The sequence below is a fragment of the Chenopodium album genome, chromosome 18 (genome assembly GCF_948465745.1).
Source record: "Chenopodium album chromosome 18, dcCheAlbu1.1, whole genome shotgun sequence".
Classification (NCBI taxonomy): domain Eukaryota; kingdom Viridiplantae; phylum Streptophyta; class Magnoliopsida; order Caryophyllales; family Amaranthaceae; genus Chenopodium; species Chenopodium album.
The window spans coordinates 162037-185112 of NC_137851.1; the positions used below are offsets into that span (position 1 = coordinate 162037).

Consider the following 23076-nt stretch of genomic DNA (forward strand, 5'->3'; position numbering starts at 1 on the left):
CTTCTCCTTTTCTTCGCTTGGGGATTTAGAGAAGGAGGCTGTTGCGTTGCTGAAGCGGATTCAAAGGTTCTCGACGACGCAAGACATTGGGGCTCGTGCTGCAGCTCAATATTCACTAGGGTAGGATTTGCTATAACTAGAGGAGTGGGGGCCCAGATTGTATCTCGGCTTCCCACTAATTTATTGTAGGTTGTATGACTTTTGTCTTTGAGATATAATAATAATAGAGTAGTAATAATAATAATAATACTAATACTAATACTAATACTAATAGTAATAGTAATAGTAATAGTAATAGTAATAGTAATAGTAATAGTAATAGTAATAGTAATAGTAATAGTAGTAATAATAGTAATAGTAATAATAGTAATAGTAATAGTAATAATAATAATAATAATAATAATAATAATAATAATAATAATAATAATAATAATAATAATAATAATAATAATGTTGAAATTTGCTCTGCTCGGCTCGGCTCTGTTCGGCTCGGCTCTGCTCTGTTCTCCTGAAATCTGCTCTGCTTTGCTGAAATTTAATCTACTCTGCTCTGCCCAGAAGCTCAAAGAGTATGGCCTAATTCTACTTGTTTGTTAAACCAACCATAAAATCATCTAGCAACTAGTCGTATGACTTGGGATTTGCTCCGTATGATATTTTGAATATTGTATTGATTTATTTTTTACATTTGACGCTTTAAAAGACTTGTTAATTTTTTTTTTAATTGTGAGTAAATTAGAATACAATGACAACATTAACTTATTTTGGATTTTTTATAGGCGGAACACCTAGCATGATTTATTTTTAGCTAAGATAGTAGTACATATATGTGGTTTCATTCAATGAGGTTTGTCATTCAAATCTCTTTGTATGCAATTTTAGATTATGATCTCATGTTGTTTAATGATGATGTAGCGTGATGCTAAAGGCTGTTGAACGATGATAGCGTGATAATGATGGTGTAAGAATGGGTATACGTGGCACATAGACAATTTTAGGAACACCTTTTAATATATAAAGATATTGATGTAGATATATATATTCGATAGTCAAATGATTGATGTAAATCGGCCAACAACCAATGATTGTGTTGCCAAAAAATACTTAACTTTCGTTTATTTTAAATGCAGTACATTGTAAGCAAACACATATGTCACCTCTACATAAATTTTCATAATCACTTAGTTTTTTGCCTGGACAATGCTACGGGTCATTATTTATACTACCTCCGTTTCTATTTAGTTGACATCTTTCTCTTTTTCACGTTTGCCAATGCACTATTTTAACGACTAATAACTCTTATTCTCGACATTGGAAAATTATAAAAAGTGGATATTAATAAAATATACATTGAGACGATTCAAACAATATCCCACTTGACTATATTTTATTGTAGCTATAAATCACAAAAGCTAATCAAAATGTAGTTTGTGAATAGTGTAAAAGTCAAGTGGTGTCAACTTAAAAAAAACTGGAGGTATTATACATAAAAAATTATAATAAAATAAAGTGATAAACATTACAAAAAAGTATCATTTGTTTATTTTTGGCAATATTATTAATGAACATCAAATAAAATTCATTATTCTATCAATACGCAGTAGCCTAAATTTTATATAAGTTTATTTTATTTGTTAAAAGGATTTTATTTTTTCCCCGGGTGCCATAAAAAAATTCCTTGATAAAATAAATGTATTTTGTGGTTAAGAAAAAAACCTTTAATATTGTTTTGCATTTTTAGTTTACATTATTTTAAATAACTATAACTTACATAAATTATGAATGAGTAAATGAAAGAAATAAGATTAATTTTGTAATCATATTGTTGTTAAAATATGTACATATGACAATTAAAAATTAACAATTTTGAATTTTTAAACACAAATAAAATTTTTCAATACTTCGTATAATATTATTGTAATATATGTCATTGCAAGTTTGTAACGCGTTTTCTGTTTGGCTGATCACAACATATAGTCGAGGTTACTTATTTAGGGCTTATTTGGTTGGTCCGGGGGTTATTTGATCAGGTGTTACTTGGTCAGGGTTACTCGGTCAATCAGAGGTTGCTCGATCAGTCATGAGTATTCCCTGAATGAGTAACACCAACCATGAAAAGTAATCCATACTACACAGTGTGGCCAAACACAAATAAAACTTTTGTGATGTTATTATTGGAGCGGTAACACAAATAAAACTTTAATGAATATGAGTGGGAGCCCCACTTCATCTTCATGATAAAAAGAAAAAAAAATCATTTATCTAGTGGCAATTATGTAAATAAATTAACATACAATCCTAGTTAACACGACATTATATTAAAGGATTTGTCCACATTTACTTAATTTAGCTGAACTGAACTGATTAGAGCTGAATTGAAGTGAGCTGAAATAAATATTTTATGAGAGAAGAAAATTAAAAACTGAATCGAGTTAAATTGAAATTAAGATGAAGTGAACAGACCCTAAGAAAACTACAAGTAATACAAGTTATTAATTTATTTATAGAAATGTCATTATAAACCTTTATTTTCTCTAAATACGAGGTCGTGTACTGTATTATTTCGATCAAACGGCAGACATTACTCCGTTTTCGTTGTATGTCTACCGTCTTTGGAGCTTTTTACTTTTATGCTGCAACTTCCCTTCTTTCGCCTCCGAATTCTCCATTGAAGCGCGTAATCTGAATTCTCCATCCTCATTCTCTGTTGAAGCTCGAACTAAGCTTTCTCTCCTCCATTAGGTAAGATGTTTTCTTTTTTAATATTTTAAATCATGGATTATCATTTCACAATCTAGGGTTTATCGCTGATTTAATTGTCTGTATAATCAATTTTAGGGCTCTTCTAAGGTGAATTTTTCAACTTTTGGTGATAATTACTCTAGTTATGAAATATTATAATTTTCAAATTTGGTTGCTAATGTGTTGCAGGATGTTGTTTATAATGATTTATTGTACGACGGAACTATGAAAATGGACCTTTTCTCCCTCGGCCCAGGGCGGCCGCTCCTCCTGCAGTTTGCCTTGGCTCAGGGACGGGCCTGTGTAAATTTTTGCTTTTTTCACAAATCATATATGAGTAAGCATAATCTGTGAGAGATTTGAGTAGCTTTTGTGAGATTAGAGTAGGAGAAGGGAAGCGGGGGTGAGATTAGAAAAGCTAAGGGGGCTTTGGTTTTGTAATTTTAGCTATAGGAAACGGATTCAAATAAGTGTTTTCATATCTAGTTGTTTGGTACGAGTTAAAGATAACAACTACCATTTCCGGCGGGTAACTAAATCACTCAATTTGTTACCCTTGAGGCCTTGACAAACTAGTGGAAACAAAATACGTTTTCTTAATCACAATCTACTCAAATTGTTTCCATTTCATTATGATACCGGACATATAGTAAAAGTAACGTTTATCATTATCCTTTCCTCTATTTATTTGAATAATATCCATTCCATTTAAGGTGTTATACCAAACACCCCCTAAATATCAGGGGGCGCGTTAACCCAGGATGCCTTTTTATTTGAGCTAAATCCTGCAAATGTGGCAGCGTAAGCAGCTTGGGTGTTTTCCTATTCGAGTGAGAGGTATTGACCGGGGAAGGTAGAATTCAAAGCATATCTAGGAATATTAGTTTGCCTTTATTGTTTTGTATTTTGTGTCATATATTATGTTTCCTTCCCGTAATTTCATTTAGATGGAAAGGATTCATTATTGTGTTTCATGAGCCATGGGCATGCCATTTATTGGTTATACTGATTACTCTTGATTAATAGATAGCCTAAATTTCTCATTCTCATGGCTTCTTTTCATTACCAGTGATTTAATGGGGAGTAAAGGGCGATTACCACCTCATCATATGAGGCATCCTCTTCATGGCCCTGGTTTGGTGCATCCGGAGCCATTTGGAGCTGGGATACGGCCTCCACATGGTGGGTTTCCTCATGGTGACATGTTGCCTCCACCGGAAATTTTGGAGCAGAAACTTGCTTCTCAACATGTTGAGATGGAGAGGTTGGCAACCGAGAACCAAAGGCTTGCTGCTACTCATGGATCATCGAGACAGCAGCTTGCTGCTGCACAACAGGAACTTCAGATGTTGGAAGCTCAAATTCGAGATTCAAAGCTAGAGAGAGAGCAACAGATGAGAGGTCTAATAGATAAAATTTCGAAGATGGAAGCCGAATTAAAGTCAGTGGACCGCCTTAAACTAGATCTACAGCAAGCAAGGACAGAGGCACAAAGTTTGGTTGAAGTGAGGCAAGAGCTTATGTCTAAAGTGCAGCAACTAAATAATGAGCTACAAAGGGCCCATGTAGATGTGCAGCAAATACCTTCTATGATGTCTGAACTCAATCACCTTAGACAAGAATTTCATCAGTACAGGTAAATGTCTTTAACTTTCAATATTTGGTAATCTTAGTCTCCTATTTAATTGCAAAGTCTAATGACAGATGTGACCATGCTCCGTGAATTTGTTAGCTGTTAAAACTCCTCACATATTGTTGGCACAGTTTTGAATCTACACTGATATGCTTAGATGCTGAATTTGGCAGGGCCACATATGAACATGAAAAAAAGGTTTACCGTGACCATATTGAATCTCTTCATGCTATGGAAAAGGAGTACAGGAGCATGAATGATGAGGTGGCAAAACTTCGAGCTGAGTTGAATAATATTTCAAACAGTGATAAAAGATCAGGTAACTTATTTGTTGTGAAACATCTCTGCTTTTAGGTTTGTGATTTCAACGGTTTTGGTAATTTCTGAATTGCATACTCATATCTCTATTGCTGACACAGCTTATGTTAGTGCTGCCGGATATGGGGACATTGATGCCTCTGCTCACAATCCTTCAGGACAGAGTTCCTATGAAGATGGTTATGGAACTCAGCAGGTACAAGTGTTTATAAATTTTCATGTACCACCAAAAGATGTACCAGCAACGTTTGGTCACCTTAAGACTCTTGCTATATGTTGTTACTGATTGTTATAATGGTATGCTTTATTTTGCATGTAAATTGACCTCAATCTGCAACCTGTAGTCCTGTACCATACTCTTGTAGTTTGACTGGCATATTTATCTACTTGATTTGAAGCAGCTGACTGTATCTACAGATCTACACTGGCACATCAATTGCTTTTTGATTGAGTTGTGTGTAGAAGAATAGACTAGCATTAGCATAGCTTTATCCTTGATGAAAAATTTGACCACTTTTTACTTGTAAAAACAGAGCACAGAAACCCTGTACTCAAGGGAGCAAAAATTTTCAACTTGCATAGTTTTAATCATACCGACTTACCATGACCAATGGAAACGTCCTCTTTGGAATGTTAGGAAGAAGTAAGACTGCCAATGCCTGTTGACCTACATTGCTTAGTGGCGTGGTATGATTTTCTTCTGAGACCTGACAGTTTGTTGCTTTGATATGTTATCATGCTCCTAACACTCACATCCCCTCCCCCCTCTTTTAGAAACTATTCTTGAGGTCTTTTGCTTTTTTAGTTTACCAACGAGGCCTGTTACAATATGTTCTTGTTTAAATATCTCACACCTTTCCTTTGTCTTGAAATTCTTCTGGAAACATAAGGTTTATTGGTTTGCACTTATAATTGCCTATCAATTTTTCCTTGGTGAATATGTGGTGTTTGCTAGAAAAATATATTGTGTGGCAAAGTGGAAAGGGGTTTTCTTTGGCTTCTTTATCATTGAAGTTAAGCATGTGGTTTCTGGGGTGCAAAGTGTGTGCTGTTGTTTCTTTCCCACTAGCTACAGGTTACAATAGTTTTAATGGTAGCTGAATATGAATATTTTTTCCTTTGCTTTGGCTTCCTTTTGATCCCCTAATCTGTCTCAGGTGCTTTTGTGTGTTGCCTTCCTTGGGCCTTCCATTATGATTACAAAGCTCTACTTTACAGTTATGAATGTCGTTTTTTCTCCTCTAGTATTATCTTTTTTGTCTTTTGTGCTGTATTGGCTTTCTGGCTTCTTTAGTTTTCAGTAATTATGACATTTTCTAATTTCTCCTGCCCTATTTTGTTGTTCTTTATGATTACCGTTTCTCCTTTTTTTTTCCTTGCTCTTATTTTGGGTATTACAATCCCCTTTCCATCCACGTCTATTTTCCTCTGTGTGCATTCTGTATAAGGTTAGATAAACATTTATTCTGTCCTCTTGTCGGAATTTATGCTGGTTTTTATGCTGAAATTTGAACTGCTGCTTACTTTCTATATATATATATATATATTCTGTTTGTCTGTCCGAAAAGTTGAGGATACGTCTTCTGGTCTTGGCTACAGGTACATCACCAGTTTCCTGCCAGTGGTGCTGCTGCTACTGCATCTACACCTACACCTGCTGTTACAGGAGGCAGTGTGGTAGCCAGCGGTGGTGGTACACCAACTTATGCTGCACCTCAATCTGGGCCAGCCTCTGCAAGGGCGGGCTATGATGTATCGAGGGCCCCTGGTTATGAAGCACAAAGGCTTCCAATTCCAACCTATGACCTGCAAGGTGGTCAAGTCTACAACGCTCAGAGAGCATCAGGCTATGATGCATATAGAGGAGCTAATTATGACATGCAAAGGCCTCCTTATGACCCGCAAAGAGCTGCAGCTTATGAAATGCCTTGGGCAAATAACTATGATGCACATTCTAGGGGTGCAGTGGCACCACTTCCTCCTCCTCAGAGCCAAACACCCGTAAACAACATGCCTTATGGATCTGCTGCGCCACCACCTGTTGCTCGAGCAGCAGCAGGAAATGAAATGCAGCCTCGAGGTGGCAATACTGCTCGTAGGTAAGAGAATATCACCAGAAGGTTCTCTGAATTCAGCTGTCTAGATCATGCTTCGTCTCCTTTGAAGATTTGGTCATAAGCTCTAAAGCATCTAGACATTAGTTGCTTTTGCATTCAAGTGGTTTAATGCAGATTTTTTGAGTGGAGAAGGAAGGATTAAAACATTGTAAAGGTTGACAACACAAGGGAGCTTGATATATTGTGGGATTATACTTTTGTAGATCACTGGATCTTTGTGTGGCAGTGGATCTTTATATGAGCATTTTTTGTTCGCCAAAATTGGGGTTAAGCCCTGCTGTTTCCTTTTGGCCTCATTGTGACCAATTGCGATTAATGTTTACTGCTCTTTGATCAATTTTGAATGAAATTTTTAGGAATTTAATATGTCAAATAAAATTGGTTTTGATATGGGTGAATGTGTGTTGGTAAATGTGGGTTTGGGAAAGAGAACATTATATTTATCCATGTCTCTAAAACTGTCCTAGAGACCTAGCAATGTAAAACCTTCCTTCAGACCACGAGTCCTGTTATGCCCATTTAATATTCCGTGTGTTTTGGAATTTGGATGAACAACGATGAATGGTACAAGTTATGGTATGTGATACAATTTGCAGCTGCCGCATATCATTGAAGGAAGGGTAAAAGTGATTATTTGGTGTATTACATGAGCAACTGATTTGCAAAGCATCAAAGCAACACATCAAGCTTAAACATTTTAGATTCAGGAAAGGTAGGACTACCTCCGTGTTTTTTAAGTGTTAATCTTACCAAATGCGGTCATGGTTTTTTAAGTGTTAAATTTATCTTTTTTTTTTTTTGCAAAAAACTACTGTCTAATACTCTATATTTTATCTTTCTCCTCTCATTGTCCCAATCAAATCCACTATTACAATTTTTTTTATTATTTCTTACACTCACATTCATTACTTTTTAATATACTATTAAAAAGTCAATTAAATTGTCAACCTCACTATCTTTTTATTACACTTTTTAATATTCCAATAATCCCCAACTTACCTCTTATTTTAAGTCGATTAAATTGCCTAAAATTATGTGCCGGTCAAAGTGTACATATAAGGTTTTACACAAATAGCTCATATCTAAAATCTATCATTGTACTCCATGTGTAATTATAGATTATATTACTTCGTATTACATTAAACTTACAGCATATTTTGTATAAATATACCTTATTCGTTTTGTATGAAATTATCTATTAAAATATCTTGTTTGAAATAATTATAATAAATCAAACAAAACAATGTATTACCAAACGTTTTAAATAACACAATCAGCTAATACAATACTACATTCAAATCAATTAACACAATCAACTTGAATTTGTACCTAGTGTAATGTACTTCTAACAGTTGATTGTAAACATGGCCAAAATGGCTTGAAACTACATAGTATTTATTTCCACGGAATGCGACACTATTTGCGATTTTATCTTTAAGAACAGACTACCAGATTATACAGACAGCTGAACTGAACAAAGTAGACAGTCAAATCAGGCCTTCAACTACGGAAAAGCAATCGACGATCTCTGCAGCCAATGCAAGTCCAAGGAAATAGTGGAGGATCAAGGCAGTAATGATGTATGCAGTTCGTGTGGCACATCTGACAGAACACAAGAAGATCCTCCGGATCTCGGCTCTGACAGTGACAACAGACTGAGGGAAATGTGACCTACAATACCAAATAAAACCCCATTAAAATCACATGAATTCACATCTATATATATATATATATATATTACATATCCCCCAAAAATAGATACAGTACAAAAGAAGATGCAAGCCTCTACAACAGTACAACACCCATCAGTGTAAAAAATAAAACAAAGTAAACAAACACACGATAGAAGTAAAGAATTGTCCTTAAGAGAAAGTGTGAGCAATTAAAGAATGTCTACTAGATCATCTATTCGAGCTTAAGAATCACCTGCACGTCAGAGTGACTTGCTGTACCCTCTGAAACAAAGAATATGTCTTGTGATAATGATGCACATGGTATAGTCTGTGAGTAGATTTTCTGATCCAGAGAGGCTGCAGCATTGAGACTTGTAATGTTGAGAAAACTGGCCTTGCATAAAGGGCATGTAGGTTCCTTCCTGTTTGAAATCTGTATACAGATAAGTAGTTTATTAAACAACTGCACAATAACAGCACTTGTAGTAGTGATCTAGTTCTGATCATTGTCCAAGTACTCCCTGAAGCTAATTTGCCTTAAATATGATTATGGTTGATTGGTTGGTCAATAGACTTTTCTAATTAGATACAGAAATATGAATCATATGAACATGGACATGCACCATTCCTAAGTTCACTAATTCAAAAGCAAATTAACAATCAGTTATGCATACCATGCGATCAGCCCAGTTCTGGATGCATAAGAAACAGAAGCGATGTCCACATGGCAAAACTCCTCTTAATGAGCTAAATTCTGTCCAGCATATGACACATGATAGCTCTACTGCTGTACTGACTGTTGTTTGATCTCTTCCAAGTTTATCCCCGTTTAAATTTTGAACATCAAGACTGCTTTTTTCCACGTTTCTCCCCTTGACATTTGATGTATCATCATTGTGCAAGCTTGTGTCTGAAAGAAGACCTAGATCATTCATAATGTTGATTTCATCTTCGCTTCCTTGTACAGAAGATGCAGTATCGAACCTTCTGCTAATGCTTGCTTCAATCTCCGTGTACAAGTCATCAGACTCGTTAGTCGGGCTTGAAGCAACATGGAGCTCATTGACATCTGCATGTGTTCTGCTTTGTTCAGCATCAATAGTAGCTATCTCAATGACCGAACTTTTAGCATTCTTCTTCACAAGTCGCCGGCTTCTATGAGAAGATTCTGCAATATATGGCAAATTGCTTGTATCATCACCACTCCTCTGCTTAAATGAGCATTGGCGTGAGTAATCTGATTCTTCACACTAAAAGATCAAGAAGAAAGGTAAGAGTCAGTCATTTGAAAATATTCTGCCATAATATGATACCAGTTTCTTGTTACTTCTGATTTCTGAAGTCTGAAGATTCATAATTACAAAGGGTAGCTAGATTTAAGTTCTGCTCTGGTTTAGATTGGGAATATAATTATTTAAAGAAGAGTTCAAGCTCCAGTTATGATCCTAATCACCTGAAGTCCATCGACTGTAGGCATCAGGGGTTCACGAATAGACCTTCTAGTATTTGCCTTTGATCGTCTGTCTTCTCTAAAAAATTCCTTATCCAATTTTCTCTTAGGCAATTGTCGAGCAGCTTTTCTGCTTCCTGGTTTGGGAAATGAATTCTACAATAGATCAAATAAAAACAAAAAAAATACACAATAGTTAGTTAAAAGGATTGGTAGTACAAACTGCAAACAGATGAATACTGCCAGTTCAATTTGAAATAGCATTGGTAAAATGCACAAGGATCACTAGCACTGAGGGATCAACGCAAAATCTCTCAGGATCAGGTGCAAATGTGCGACACCACATCGCCAAAAACAAATTCCCCTAAAATTCAATCCTCAGTGCTACATTAACAATATTCTTCAGTGACGTGATTCTATTACCTCATCTAGCAACAAATCGTCATCCCAATCATCGTTCTCAATTTCATCAGGATCCAGATCTATTACATCATCGAGGCAATCACGTTTGTTTGGCTTGTTCAAAAGAGCAGTATTCTCAGATAGCATGCCTGTGGTTTCCGTGACAACTAGAAGGCTCTGGAGTTTGAAACCTATTTCTTGTCCACTGCAAATAACAAAACAGACTAGTTGATAACCATGTAATGGTGGGACAGTATAAAAAGACTGACAATGTTAATGCAGCCATTCAAGCTTTTTCAAAAATCAAAGTGAAGAAGAGAACAATAGCTTTGTATGAAATTTATACAGTCAAAAACTTGTCCCTTCTCTTCAATCTATACATGTTTGATGGTTTGCTTGTGAATGTTATGATTATTGAGGACCTCTTCTCTTCACAAATTGCAAGTTGAATCGTCAGATTAATCAAGCATCAACTAAGCAGTAAATGATGTGTTGCTTCTCAAGTAGCCAACAAGAAGAAATATATAAAATACTTCCACAGCCTGATCATCTTAAAGCAAATGAATCAGAGAAGATGCCGGAACTTTTTCTTACCTACGCAGTGTATAGGGAAACTCAGCAACACACTTCCCTTCCTTAATGCAGTCTTCAAACCACTGATGATTGATAATCAGAGTCCCAAATTTCTTCGCATATTCATACTTCTTCCCTTTAAACTTCCAACAAATCTATCCAAAAAGAGAGCTTTTTTTAATTGGCATATTATGAGAACAAAATAAATTAAAGAATAACTTGAAAGGGTAGAAAAAAGTGAACAAATTGCTAAACATAATTCTGTCTAATAGAGCAAGTGACATAGTAGCTTTCTTTGTAAAGTCACAGAGCCCCCTTATAAAATGTAATTATAAGCATAGTATACAACATATGTTCCTTCACATATAGAAAGTATTTGTCACAAATTAGCTGCTGGACGCCTGGACCTCAAAAGCCTACATCAATAATTCCGACATGGTCTTGCCATGCTTCCATATATCCACTGCTCCCTACAATTCCACCCACAAACTCTTACACAGTTACACCTGATAATCCAGGAATATGCTGGTATGGTTTTCCGTGGAAAGGAGTGACTAGCTAACAGCGAATTCCTAATACTTCGTAGATCATTCTTGTCAGTTATACATAAACCACCCTAAAATCTAGATTTCTACTACAGAGTTTAAATTTTCCTCCTTTTAAATGCAACTTTCAGCTGAAAAATCTTAATCATTGCTCAAATCCTTTTAATTTTACAGGACATTAAAAGTCAATAAATCCAAATATTCATGAAAAAAAAAATGATAAACATGTAGCAACCCCTCAAATTCACCCTAAATTACAATTGAAACACAGATAACCTCATAATTCCAAAAACAATACGAATTTCCCACCAAGATTGGTTCAAAATCAGCCAAATTGAAGCTAAAACCCAAAATTCTATACCAAATTAGGGCAATAAAAGAAAAGAATTACTGACCAAATGCGTCGTAGATTGTGACATTCTACCGACATAATTGGCACCGGCGAGAGATATCAACTTTATCAGCATCGTTCGCTCAGTTCCATAGTATCCACTGACTGTTACAACGATGGTATCCATTCCTTCCACCATTTTTCGACAATTTTCTGAAACCCTAATAAGCGCAGTCGAAGATTAAGGATCACAGAATAATGAAATTAGCAATGTATCGTAGATATGAGCAAATAAAACATTGAATTTGATTGAAAATTTGAGTGAAAATCACCTTGAACAGGCGTTTGTTGGATTTGAAGAAAGTTTGAGCTAATTTGGGGGGTTTTGCCGGGAATTGGGAAGATTTGAAAATTTAGAGGGGTTCTAGATTTTTTTTTTTTTTTTTTTTTTTCTTTTTAGGGAATGATAACAATTTTTATTAGGAAAAATTGCAAAAAATAATACAACATTTGATCGGTTTTAAGGCCCCTAAATGACCGCTATGCTCAGTCCGAATATAGATAGATGCTATGACGTGAAATCCAAGAGACTCGATGTATCCTTGAATGTTCTCTTTAATGAGGTCACCTCATATTTTCCTTTTCAAAGTCAGTTCAGCACTTGATGGATGTTTTCTCCTGTTTTTCTGAGGCTTCTGGTTTCTTTTCTTTCAATGGTATCCTTCTTTATCCGAGCAGAAGATCGCAGGTGCACGGGGTCTTACTGTCTAGCCGTTGGGCTTCGATAAAGAAGTGAATCAGTCCGAAATGTTTTTAATAATACAACCTGTTTAGGGTAATTTTACCCCGCCATGTGGACCAACCAGAGGGCGACACGTGTCAGCCCCAAGGTGGTCCAAAGTGGACCTATCCCTGCTTGACACGTGTCATCCCAGATATTTGGAGGATGACGGCCTTCAGGCCCAAATCCCGAGAAAGCCGTAAAACGGCGCAGCCCACCACTAATTAGGGTTCTGTGACCTAATCAGGGGCACAATTCCCAAGGACCCTATAAATAGGGAGATTCCCTTCTTTTGGAGGGCACGTTCTACCATTTATTACAAACTGTCCCTTTGATAGAGACAACTGAGCTTGGAACCCGAACAGATCCCCACCTAAATTTCCGCACCTTTTTCTCTCCTTTCAAGTTACTAACTTGATCGTCGGAGGCGGAGCACCTACCAACTGGTGTCTCCGTTTGTCTTGCAGGTACAGGCCGCACCGGACCAGTCTTCGAGCTGTAACTCTCCCGAGGAACAAAAACATCCAAAACATTTGGCGCCGCCTGTGGGGAGAGTACCTCAAAGATGGTTGGAGAGTCTGTACCCATTCCTGATCTTACAAACTTACAACCGGTTATACAACCGGAGAACCAAGAAAACCCTCAACCGGCATCTCAGCCGGGAGGTTCTGGAATCCCTCAGTCGTTCCCTTGGCCTCCGCCTGAGGTCGTCACTGAGGATGAAGCTGATGATGAAGATGATGATGACGTGGAGACCTACATCACAAAGGATGGGTCCTTCGTGTCTAAGTACAAGCGTTCCAAAGATAAATTGGAGCGCAATCTTGACCAGGCGGGCCCAAGCAGGCGCCCCTCTGAGAGGCCAGAAGGGGAAACCCAGAAGGCCAGAGGTCAAGCCCCAGTCACCCGGGATGAGCTCATGAAATTCATGAACTCTTTCAAGGGTGAAATCAAGGCCATGATCAACAAAAACAAGGCAGGCTCTAGCAAGAGTCCGCCGGCTAAGAAGTCTCCCACTCCTGGGAAGAAAAAGCCCGTCAAGGACAGACGTCCAACTCCCCATCCCAAAGACAAAGAAAGGGAGAAGGAGAGGATGACCTCCAGACTTGACTGGTCAAAAATTCTACTGCCTACTGGTCCTCAGAGGCAGCCTCGGCATGAACAGCCGGGGACCAGCAAGAAAACAGCCTCCGACGCTCGACACATTATCGAGCGGAGGAGAAACCAGCAGCTGTCTGAGTCAGCCTCTACTTCGAGCTTTCTAGACAGCTTCAAAGAAACTTTTGTAGGGAACTCACAGTCCTTACTTGAGAGTCGGACAGGCGGCAAAACCGTCAATACCGAGCCTCAACTGATGATTGGGTCTGTCCCATATGCGCCTCAGGCGCAGAATGGGCAATATGGCCTACAGTTCATGCAGCCTCCTCCTTTTGGAGGACAGGCGGCATACACCTCCGTCCAGCCTTTGGACTGGCAACTCCGGCTGCTTAAGCTTGGTGAATAACCCTCTGCGTTTGCCAAGAATATAACCGAGGCGGCTCAGCCGTCCAAGGTTAAGAATGTGTTGTTGGGCACCTATGATGGTACCACCAACCCAGAAGACCACCTGATGGCATATACCAACCTCATGTGCTTACAGGGTTGGGACGATGCCACCTGGTGTCGATGTTTCCCGGCTACACTGAAGGGCATTGCCCAACAGTGGTTTGGCAACTTGCTAGCCGGCTCAATTGATTGCTTCAAGAAGCTAGCCTTCTTGTTTGCCACCAACTTCTCAATGAATATCCCTGCTAAGAAAACGAGCCTTAATTTGAGCACCGTTAAGCAGGGTGAGAAGGAAGGGTTACGCTCATATGTCAGGCGGTTCAACCTGGTCAGAATCCAGATCCAGGGACTGTCTGACGAGGTAGCTTTTACAGACTTTTTTAGGGGTCTGAGAGACGGGTCGACTTTTAAGTTTGACCTTGTCAGAAAGGGGGCATTTACGCTACAGGCGGCTCTGAGGGAGGCGGAGAGCTACATTCAAGCTACCGACCTCTGCACGCCTAGTAGTCATTCAGACTCCAAGAAGTCTCACAAACAAAAAGAAAGCCGGTCTTCTCAGTCGGGTAACGAGAAAGAAGAGAGCAAAAAGAGAAAAGAAGTCTGGGCGGTTAGTGATTCTGACCAGCCGTCCCAGAAAGAAAAAGAGAGAGTTTAAACCGTACGTCCCCAAGTACGAGTTTAACAAAGACTGCAACTCCATCCTCATGGAGGTAAAGGACCGACTGTCCATTGAGAAGCCGAATCCAATGAAGAGTTCTGTCCAGTCATGGAACAAAAATAAATTTTGCCAGTTCCATGAGGAGGTTGGCCATGACACCAACGACTGCTTCAGTCTACAGCGGACGTTGGACCGTCTAGCTGACAAAGGGCTTCTAAAGTCCTACATTTTTAAGTCCCCAGCTGGGGCAAAGAAGAAAAACAAGGGTCAGTCCCCTAAGACTACTCATCAGCCTACTAGTAGCTTGGATACCGACAAGGATCCGGTCTACACTATAGCAGACGGATTTTCATGTGGTGGCCCTACCATCCGGGGCACCAAGAGCCATCTTCGAAAGAGCCATCTTCGAAAGATGGACAAGGATGATGATGATGAGCAGGCGTCTGCCAGTTCCACCTTCCCAGACGTCCTCATAACTAAGAAGGACAAGGGCAGCGTCCGCCGTCCGCATGACGACCCGGTCGTCATTGAATGTAAGGTTGCCAACCAGCTGGTTGGACGGATCCTTATTGACACCGGCAGCTCGTCGGACATTATCAGTCTCCGGTTCCTGCAGAAGCTGAAATACAATGTCAGCTGCATGCATCTGGTCACCCACCCCTTGGTTGGTTTTGGGGGTGGGATGGTCTACCCAGCCGGAAGAATTGACTTGCCCATCCGGCTGGGATAAAAAGGCCAGGGACGACACATTGTCGTCAGATTCTTGGTCATTGAGGAGTTGACCGCCTACAATATCATCCTTGGTAGGCCAACCCTCAACGAAGCTAAGGCGGTAATCATCCCGTCTCTAATGCTCATCAAGTATGAGCGGGATGATGGCTTTGTTGGTTCCCTGAACGGGGATCAGAAGACGGCTCGGGAGTGCTACCTCTCAACCGTTAAAGACATTGTGGCCTCGACGGCCAAGAGAAGGAACCAATAGACCTTGACGATGTCAAGGATGCCAATCCTGCCCCACCAGCCGTTGGTAAGAAAAGAAAAGCGCCTCTGCTGGTGGAGGTGAAAAAAGAGAAAAAATAGCAATCACTGACCGGGGAACGGTCAGACGAGCTCCGTCCCCTACCGGCTGGTGAAAACATTCATCTCGCTCTGGATGACAGCCGTCCAGAGCGTACTGTGAAGGTTGGAACGGTTGCTTATGCTACTCTGGGTGCAAGCTTGCACCTTCTGCTGAAAGAATTCAAAGACATCTTTGCCTTTGAAGTGGAAAAGATGCCAGGCGTCAGCCCGGATCTCGCTGTCCACAAACTCGCCGTGGATCCTAAAAAGAAGCCCATCCGGCAAAAGAAAAGAAACCATGGCGAGGAAAGAGGTCAGGCGGCAGCTGCCGAAGTCTAAAAGCTGCTAGACGCCAGGTTCATTCGGCCTTGTAATTTCCCCGACTGGGTGGCTAATGTGGTCCTTGTTAAGAAACTGAATGGGACCTGGCGCATGTGTGTTGATTACACAGACCTCAACAAGGCGTGTCCAAAGGACAGTTACCCGCTTCCAAAGATCGACAGTCTGGTCGATTCAACAGCCGGTCACGCCTTGATGAGCTTCATGGATGCCTACTCTGGCTTCCATCAGATACCCCTCTAGAAGAAATATCAAGAGAAGACGGCCTTCGTCACTGATTTGGGGTTATTCTGCTATACTGTGATGCCGTTTGGCTTGAAGAATGCGCCTTCCACCTTCCAACGGATGATTAATACGGTCTTCATTAATCAAATTGGGAGGAATGTGGAGGCGTACATCGATGACATGATAGTCAAATCCAAGCAACAGATGGATCATCTGGCTGATCTCCGAGAAACGTTCACCACCCTCAGGCGGCATAAGGTCATGTTAAACCCCAAGAAATGCGTCTTTGGTGTTGAGTCTGGGAAGTTTCTCGGATTCCTGATTGATCAGAGGGGGATAGAGGCTAACCCCGAAAAGATACAGGCGGTAATTGACATGAAGTCACCCCGTTCTGTCAAGGAAGCTCAGAGACTAACTGGTTGCCTAGCCGCCTTGGGAAGGTTCCTCAGCCGGTCAGGCGACAAATGCCTTTACTTCTTCCAAGCAATCAGGAAGAAGACCAGGTTTGAATGGGGAGACGATGCTGAGACGGCATTTCAGAAGCTAAAAGAGCACTTGCATTCTCTGCCTAGGCTGGTCAGTCCTCTGCCTAGGGAGACGTTGTACATGTATTTGGCCGTCTCAGATCATGCTCTCAGTGCCGTTCTCCTTGCTGAGCGAGACGGCGTTCAGCTCCCGGTTTACTTCATTAGCCATGTTCTAAAAAATGCTGAACTCCGGTACCCCATGGTTGAAAAATTTGGCCTTGCTTTGTACATGGCATTCAAAAAATTGAAGCTTTACTTTCTGGCTCATCCGGTGGTGATTTACACCGACCAGCCACTCAAGCGACCAATGTCTACTTTGGAGTCAGCCGGCAGAATGTTGAAATGGGCTATTGAAATGCAAAGTCTTGAAATCATTTACGAACCAAGGAAGGCAGTGAAAGGTCAGACGTTTGCCGACTTCATTGTTGAAATGACCCGTCCGGTGGCTCCGGATAATCTTGATCGGGTTTGGAAAGTGTATGTAGACGGGAGCTCTACAAAGAACGGCTGTGGTGCAGGCGTAATCTACGAGTCTCCTGAGGGGGACAGATATGAATATGCACTACGGTTCAAGTTTCAGGCCTCAAACAATGAGGCGGAATATGAAGCCCTGCTAGCCGGAATCCGCACGTGTAAGGCGGCAGGGGCAACAAAAATTGATGCCTACTCTGATTCACAGTTGGTCGTTAGCCAGTATGAGGGAAAATTTGAGGCAACTCACCCGGCTATGATAAAATATCTTCAGGCGGTCAAAGAAGAGGCTGGGTCTCTTGAGGAGTTTCATTTGAATCAAGTACCCAGGTCTGATAACAACCAGGCGGATGCACTGTCAAAACTCGCATCTTCCGCCTGCCATGATACGCCTCGGTCAATCTTTTGGGAAGTTCTTGAAAAAAGAAGCATCTATGAAGATCCCATTGGAGTCCTGGACCGAAGCTCTACCTGGATGGATGGCATCCGGGCATACCTCTCAGACGGTACACTTCCTGATTCGCCACAGGAGGCAGCCGTTCTGAAAAAGCGAGCCGCAAGCTTCGAGTTGAGAAATGGAGAACTCTTCAAGGCGGGGTTTCTTAAGCCTCTTTTGAAGTGTGTAACCCCAGAAAAGGGGAAAGAAGTTCTTGAAGACTTGCACTCAGGATTCTACGCCTCCCACATAGGCGGCAGATCCCTAGCCGTTAGAGCCAGACGACATTACTTTTGGACCACTCTGGAGGCAGACGCCAAGGAGTTGGTGAAGAAATGTGACAAGTGCCAGAAATTTGGCAAACTTATTCACCGTCCGGCTACTGATCTGACGACCATCCACAGCCCAATCCCGTTTGCAAAATGGGGCATGAACATCTTAGGTCCTTACACGCATGCCCCAGGCGGAAAGCGTTACATCTTGGTGGCTGTGGATTACTTTACCAAGTGGGTAGAGGCTGAGGCGGTAAAGAATATCAAGACATCAGACATCATCTCTTTCATCTGGAAGAATGTCATCACCCGGTATGGGGTTCCTATGTCCATGGTGTTTGATAATGGTCCTCAGTTTGAGACGCCTCAGCTAAAAACTTGGTTGGGAGATCAAGGGATCTCAAGTTGTTTTGCATCAGTCGGCCGTCCCCAAGCAAACGACCAGGTTGAAGCCTTCAACAAACTGATCTCATACGGCATTAAGAAGAAAATTGAAAGAGCCGGTGGCTTATGGGCTGAGGAATTAATCCATGTCCTATGGGCCATCTGGACAACAGCAAAGGGGGCAACCGATGAAACCCCATTTCTCATGGTTTACGGTGCTGAAGCCGTCTTGCCCATTGAACACTATGAGCCGACTCTTAGAGTCATGCTTTATGATGAAGAGGCAAACTGGGAGGCAATGCGCCTGACATTGGACTCACTCCCAGAACGCAGGGGCAATGTCGCCTTGCGTCATGAGATTTACCGTCTGAGGATGACAAGATCCTACAACAAGAAAGTACACAGGCGTCCTTTGAAAGTGGACGACCTAGTGTTACGGAAAATGGAGGCAACCGGTAAGGCCAATGAGCTTGGAAAGCTAACTCCAAATTGGGAAGGCCCCTACCCGATTTATGAAGAAGTAAGAGACGGCACCTACCGCCTGGAAACTCCAGACGGCAGGCGCCTGCCTAGAACTTGGAATGTAGACGATTTGAAAAAGTACTACTTCTGAGATTTGTAATGTTTGTAAACAAGAAGTAAATTAATGAGAAATTGCTTTTTGTTTTCACTTGTTTATTTCTCTGAGTTTGTCACTTGAAAATTGAATTAACGTCTGATTGACGAGAGGCCAATGGCCAGATAATTAAGCTAAGCACAAAACCGCTTAGTGGCTATACAGCCGGTCTCAAACAAGACCAGAAGGCCAATGGCCGGATGGCTGCTTTTCCCATAAATTTGCCTATCCCAACATGGACAAAGGCGTCCGGCGACACCCCTCCGGGTGCAATCGTCGCAAAGAGAAGCCAACCTGCTTACTCTACGTACCAATGCAGGCGGCCACGATTGGACGGCTGAATCAGCCATCCATAGCCGTCTGACCAGAACAGTCTAAGGAACGACCAAGTTTCGGAACCCGGATGTCCAATGACATCAGTCGGCGACCGACTGAAGTTCTTACTTAGAATTTTTTCGTTTTAAATTGCATACATCCTCGTTTGGGGCAAAAGAGTTGTGCAATGGCTATACAATCACTACCTAGACGGTCAACACCGTCTAGATAGTGACTGGAACGCCTGTTAATGTACGGCTGTGCACTTGGTTTGGGGCAATCACTACTGTGATTGATTGACTTACAAACGTATCATGCTCTATGCAGCATCAGACGTTCCCAAGTCAATCAACCAACTCCACTTGAAACCAACCACACAGCCGTCCAGGGGCAAGGATAGCCGTATACTTTTGATAAGTTAGGCAGAGATCGCCGCATGCTTTTGATAAGTTAGGCAAATATTGAAAATGCAAAAAATTGAAATGAAATTGAAGTGCAAACACAAGCGCAAAGTAATAAAAACCGACTCAGTCGGTGCATTCATTGAATTTCCACCCAGCCAAACGGCTGTGATGGATTAAATGTTAACCGGACCCCGCCCGGGTAAAGGAAATTGTTTGACAACACGGCCCTACAGCCGGTAAAGATACAAATATACTCGACACACAGGCCGGAAAAGCAAGTTTGGTGGCATACTGCTGCAGATAAATTAAAAAAAAAAATTCTTTGCCCCGCAGACGGTCCCTCCTGGCCCTTCTCCCCTTCTTCTTCAGTCTCGGGGGCTTCAGGCTCGGGGTGCTCAGTGTTGGTCCAGGCGAGGAAAGACTCAGACTCTGGCTCACCCTTCTCTCTCAGGTATATCACCTCTTCAGCATATTTGTAAGCTAGAGCCCAGACGCCATAATCCTTGTTTGGATACAAGGCAGCCCAAGCGATCTTCATCATGGCCTCGCTGTCGGCGGCCATCTCAGCTACCAGGCGGTTTTGATCCGCCTGCAGAGTCGCTCGGAAGTTATCCTGAGCTTTGGCCGCCTCCTTCTCCAGCTTGGCAACCTTGCCCTTCAAATCAGTGTTCTCTTTCGAGACACCCTGAAGCTTCTCAAGGTCCTCCTGAGCCTTCTGGAGGTCCTCCCTGAGCTTGGGGAGGTCCTCCTCCGCCTGTTTCTGGGCCGTCTCTACATCCGCTTCCTTCTGCTTGGCCGCCCGCAAGTCCGCCTCCAACTCTTGGATCTTGGCCGCCTGTGTCATTTGGGTTGCTTTAGTTTCAAGATCGTCAATGATACACGAGTATAAAGCAACATTATTGGCGTCTGAGGCGGACTGCTTGGCCCGTCTTACCTCATCCCGCTTGCGGGTGTAAGGACGCTTGAGCCCGTCTACCCGCAGAAGAGCCTGCAAAAGCAAACAGGGTTAGCACTGCAGGCGGAGAAAAACTTGGAGAAAAAATGATTCAAAATTATTCAAGTGTCTTACCTCAGCAAGGAGGGACAAGATACGTTCAAGATTGAACGTCTCAATCCCCAGGATAACATCCTTATCCCGCTTGCTCACAGCCTCCAGCATGGCCTTGGCGTGCTTCTGGACGTCTGGCCAGCGAGGTGATTGATCTGCACCACAATCAGCGTCAGAGTGTGAAACTAAAGCAGCACCAATCTGGTTCTAACCGTCTGAGGATGACGTCTGCTGGGAGTGTGATTTCACTCGCAACGGCCACCCCAGCTTAGGCGGGGATTCAAAAGGGTTCTTACCTGCAGAGCCGGCCAGACGAGAGCCGCTGGTAGGTGCGGTAAACCCCCCGGTTGCAGATAGGGGGTTGGCCAGGTCGAGGCCTAGGGAGCCACTCACCTTCTCCGTTCTTCCCCCTATCCGCATCTGAGTCTTCCTGCCTGGGGCGTTGGGAGTTGCGGTGCAGGCTGCCTTTTTCGAGGACTTGCTGGGGTTAGAGGCGGTGGTCTCCTCCCTTGCCTGTTTGAGTTTTTTCTCAAACGTCTTATCCACCTCTCCCCCCTAAGAAAATAAACAAGTTAATGTTAGCAGTCGAAGAAAGCAAACTTTGAAAGCAAACTCAAGAAAAGAGTCAGACGTTTACCTTGGCCCTGAGTTCCCTCGCCTGAGCCTCGGCCAGGTCTCTGCGGATTTGAGCAGAGGACCGCCTGAGAGTCTTCTCGTCTGGCAACATGTTCAACGCTTCTGCAAAAAACAAAAAGGAATTGGTTAGTACATCATTAAAAACGATTCTGATACAAAAGTACTACAGACGGATATTGATTCAGGCGCATACGTCTGGTGAACATGTGCCCTAGCCCGCAGGCGGCTAGGAAGAATTCGTCCCTGAGCCAGACGCTCTTAGGGATCCAGTTTCTGGGGACTTTTATTGTCTCCCCAGTTGACAGTGTGGCGTCTGTGAGGCCGAAGAAGTCAGCCTCAATTATTTTATCGAAGTCCTCACTCGGGATCCGGGGCAGACAGCATTTCCGACCCAGAAGGTAGGGCTTTTATTGTATTGGCGGAGCTCGCAATTCTCCCGCCTGGTTGGGGCCGTCAGCAGGTAGAACCTGTGCTTCCAGCCATCAAATTTGGAGACCTTATCCAAGGTCATCATATATTGAGGAAACGTGGTCAAAGTATACCACGCCTGGGCTGCGGCTAAGATAGTGCATCTTAGCAAAAGCTTCCCAGCCGGGGTGAATTCCTTGGAACTCACAGGCGGCAACATACCCCAGAATGTTTGCCCAAGAATTGGGGGTAAGTTGCCAGACTCCGAGGCCGTAGCCTCTCAAGATTTCCTTCACCGCCTGGTCAAGGGGGAAGCGCAGACCAGCCTTGAACGCCGCCTCGTAATAGCCGAAGTAGCCGTTGGCGTTTCGTTTAGTGTCTTCCCAAGAAATGGTGCTGTCTGCAGGAGGCACCCTTATTTTGTACCCGTCTTCTAACGGGTGCACTTTCAAAAAAATTTCAAGGCCTCTTTCCATGAGGTCCCTGTCTTTGTTGGAGACGTGGATCTTGTAGGGATCGTCCTTCTCATTCCACTTCTTCCTCTCTTCTTCCTCGCTATTCTCAAGCGGGGGAAGATCATCACTGCTCTCAGAAGAGGAGACGGTAAATCCGCTCCCCGTCTCCTCCCCAGATTGGGAGACAGAAGCTGAGGCGGCCTCCTCACCGCCTTGGTCGCACTCGTCCAAAAACGAGTCTGGAGGAGTTGGGGGGCCACGCGGAGGGGATCTCTCCGGAGCCGTCTGGTGTTCTGAGCCAGACGTCTCTCCCTCAAGCGTTTGGCCGCCTGAGCCTTCGCTCCTATAATTTGGATCATGTGTCGTCTGCATAGTCCGAGCCATTGTGTCCTGCACAGACGCGCAAATGGTCGGAATCTAAGCATGAGGGTGGTCCCAACACCCTGAGACGACACTACCAGTCCTAGACTTAGCCGTTCCTGGTGAACGGCTGGATTCTAACCTAGGTTGTGCCGTGTGTGTTAGTGATGAATCCATTTATTGCAAGAAATATGTACAAGCGGTAAAATGAAAAAGAGCTGAGAGTGTCAGAGACGGTACCTTTAGATTTGAGATCTGAAGGTAGACGGGTCCGCCTGTGTTGAGAAGAATGAGTTTTCTTAAAACTTGCGCTTGACTCAGACGGATGACTTCTGCTCGCTCTTTCAAGATTC

At 42.2% G+C, this 23076-nt stretch overlaps 2 protein-coding genes across 2 annotated transcripts; one reads left to right on the forward strand and one right to left on the reverse strand.

Moving 5' to 3' along the window:
- Window positions 1-2566: 2566 nt before the first annotated feature.
- Window positions 2567-7255, forward strand: LOC145591067 (protein FLX-like 2). The gene is made up of 5 exons (XM_081647450.1): window positions 2567-2742; window positions 3812-4378; window positions 4549-4694; window positions 4795-4889; window positions 6293-7255. The coding sequence occupies exons 2-5, from the start codon at window positions 3819-3821 to the stop codon at window positions 6794-6796; spliced, it is 1305 nt and encodes a 434-aa protein (XP_081503576.1). The 5' UTR covers window positions 2567-2742; window positions 3812-3818; the 3' UTR covers window positions 6797-7255.
- An 819-nt stretch (window positions 7256-8074) lies between these two features.
- LOC145592543 (uncharacterized) lies at window positions 8075-12125 on the reverse strand. The gene is made up of 7 exons (XM_081649042.1): window positions 11849-12125; window positions 10930-11063; window positions 10357-10540; window positions 9937-10089; window positions 9158-9733; window positions 8737-8916; window positions 8075-8481 (listed from the first exon to the last, which is right to left on the reverse strand). Exons 1-7 carry the CDS (start codon window positions 11981-11983, stop codon window positions 8311-8313), a joined length of 1533 nt encoding a protein of 510 aa, XP_081505168.1. The 5' UTR covers window positions 11984-12125; the 3' UTR covers window positions 8075-8310.
- Between the last annotated feature and the right edge of the window lie 10951 nt (window positions 12126-23076).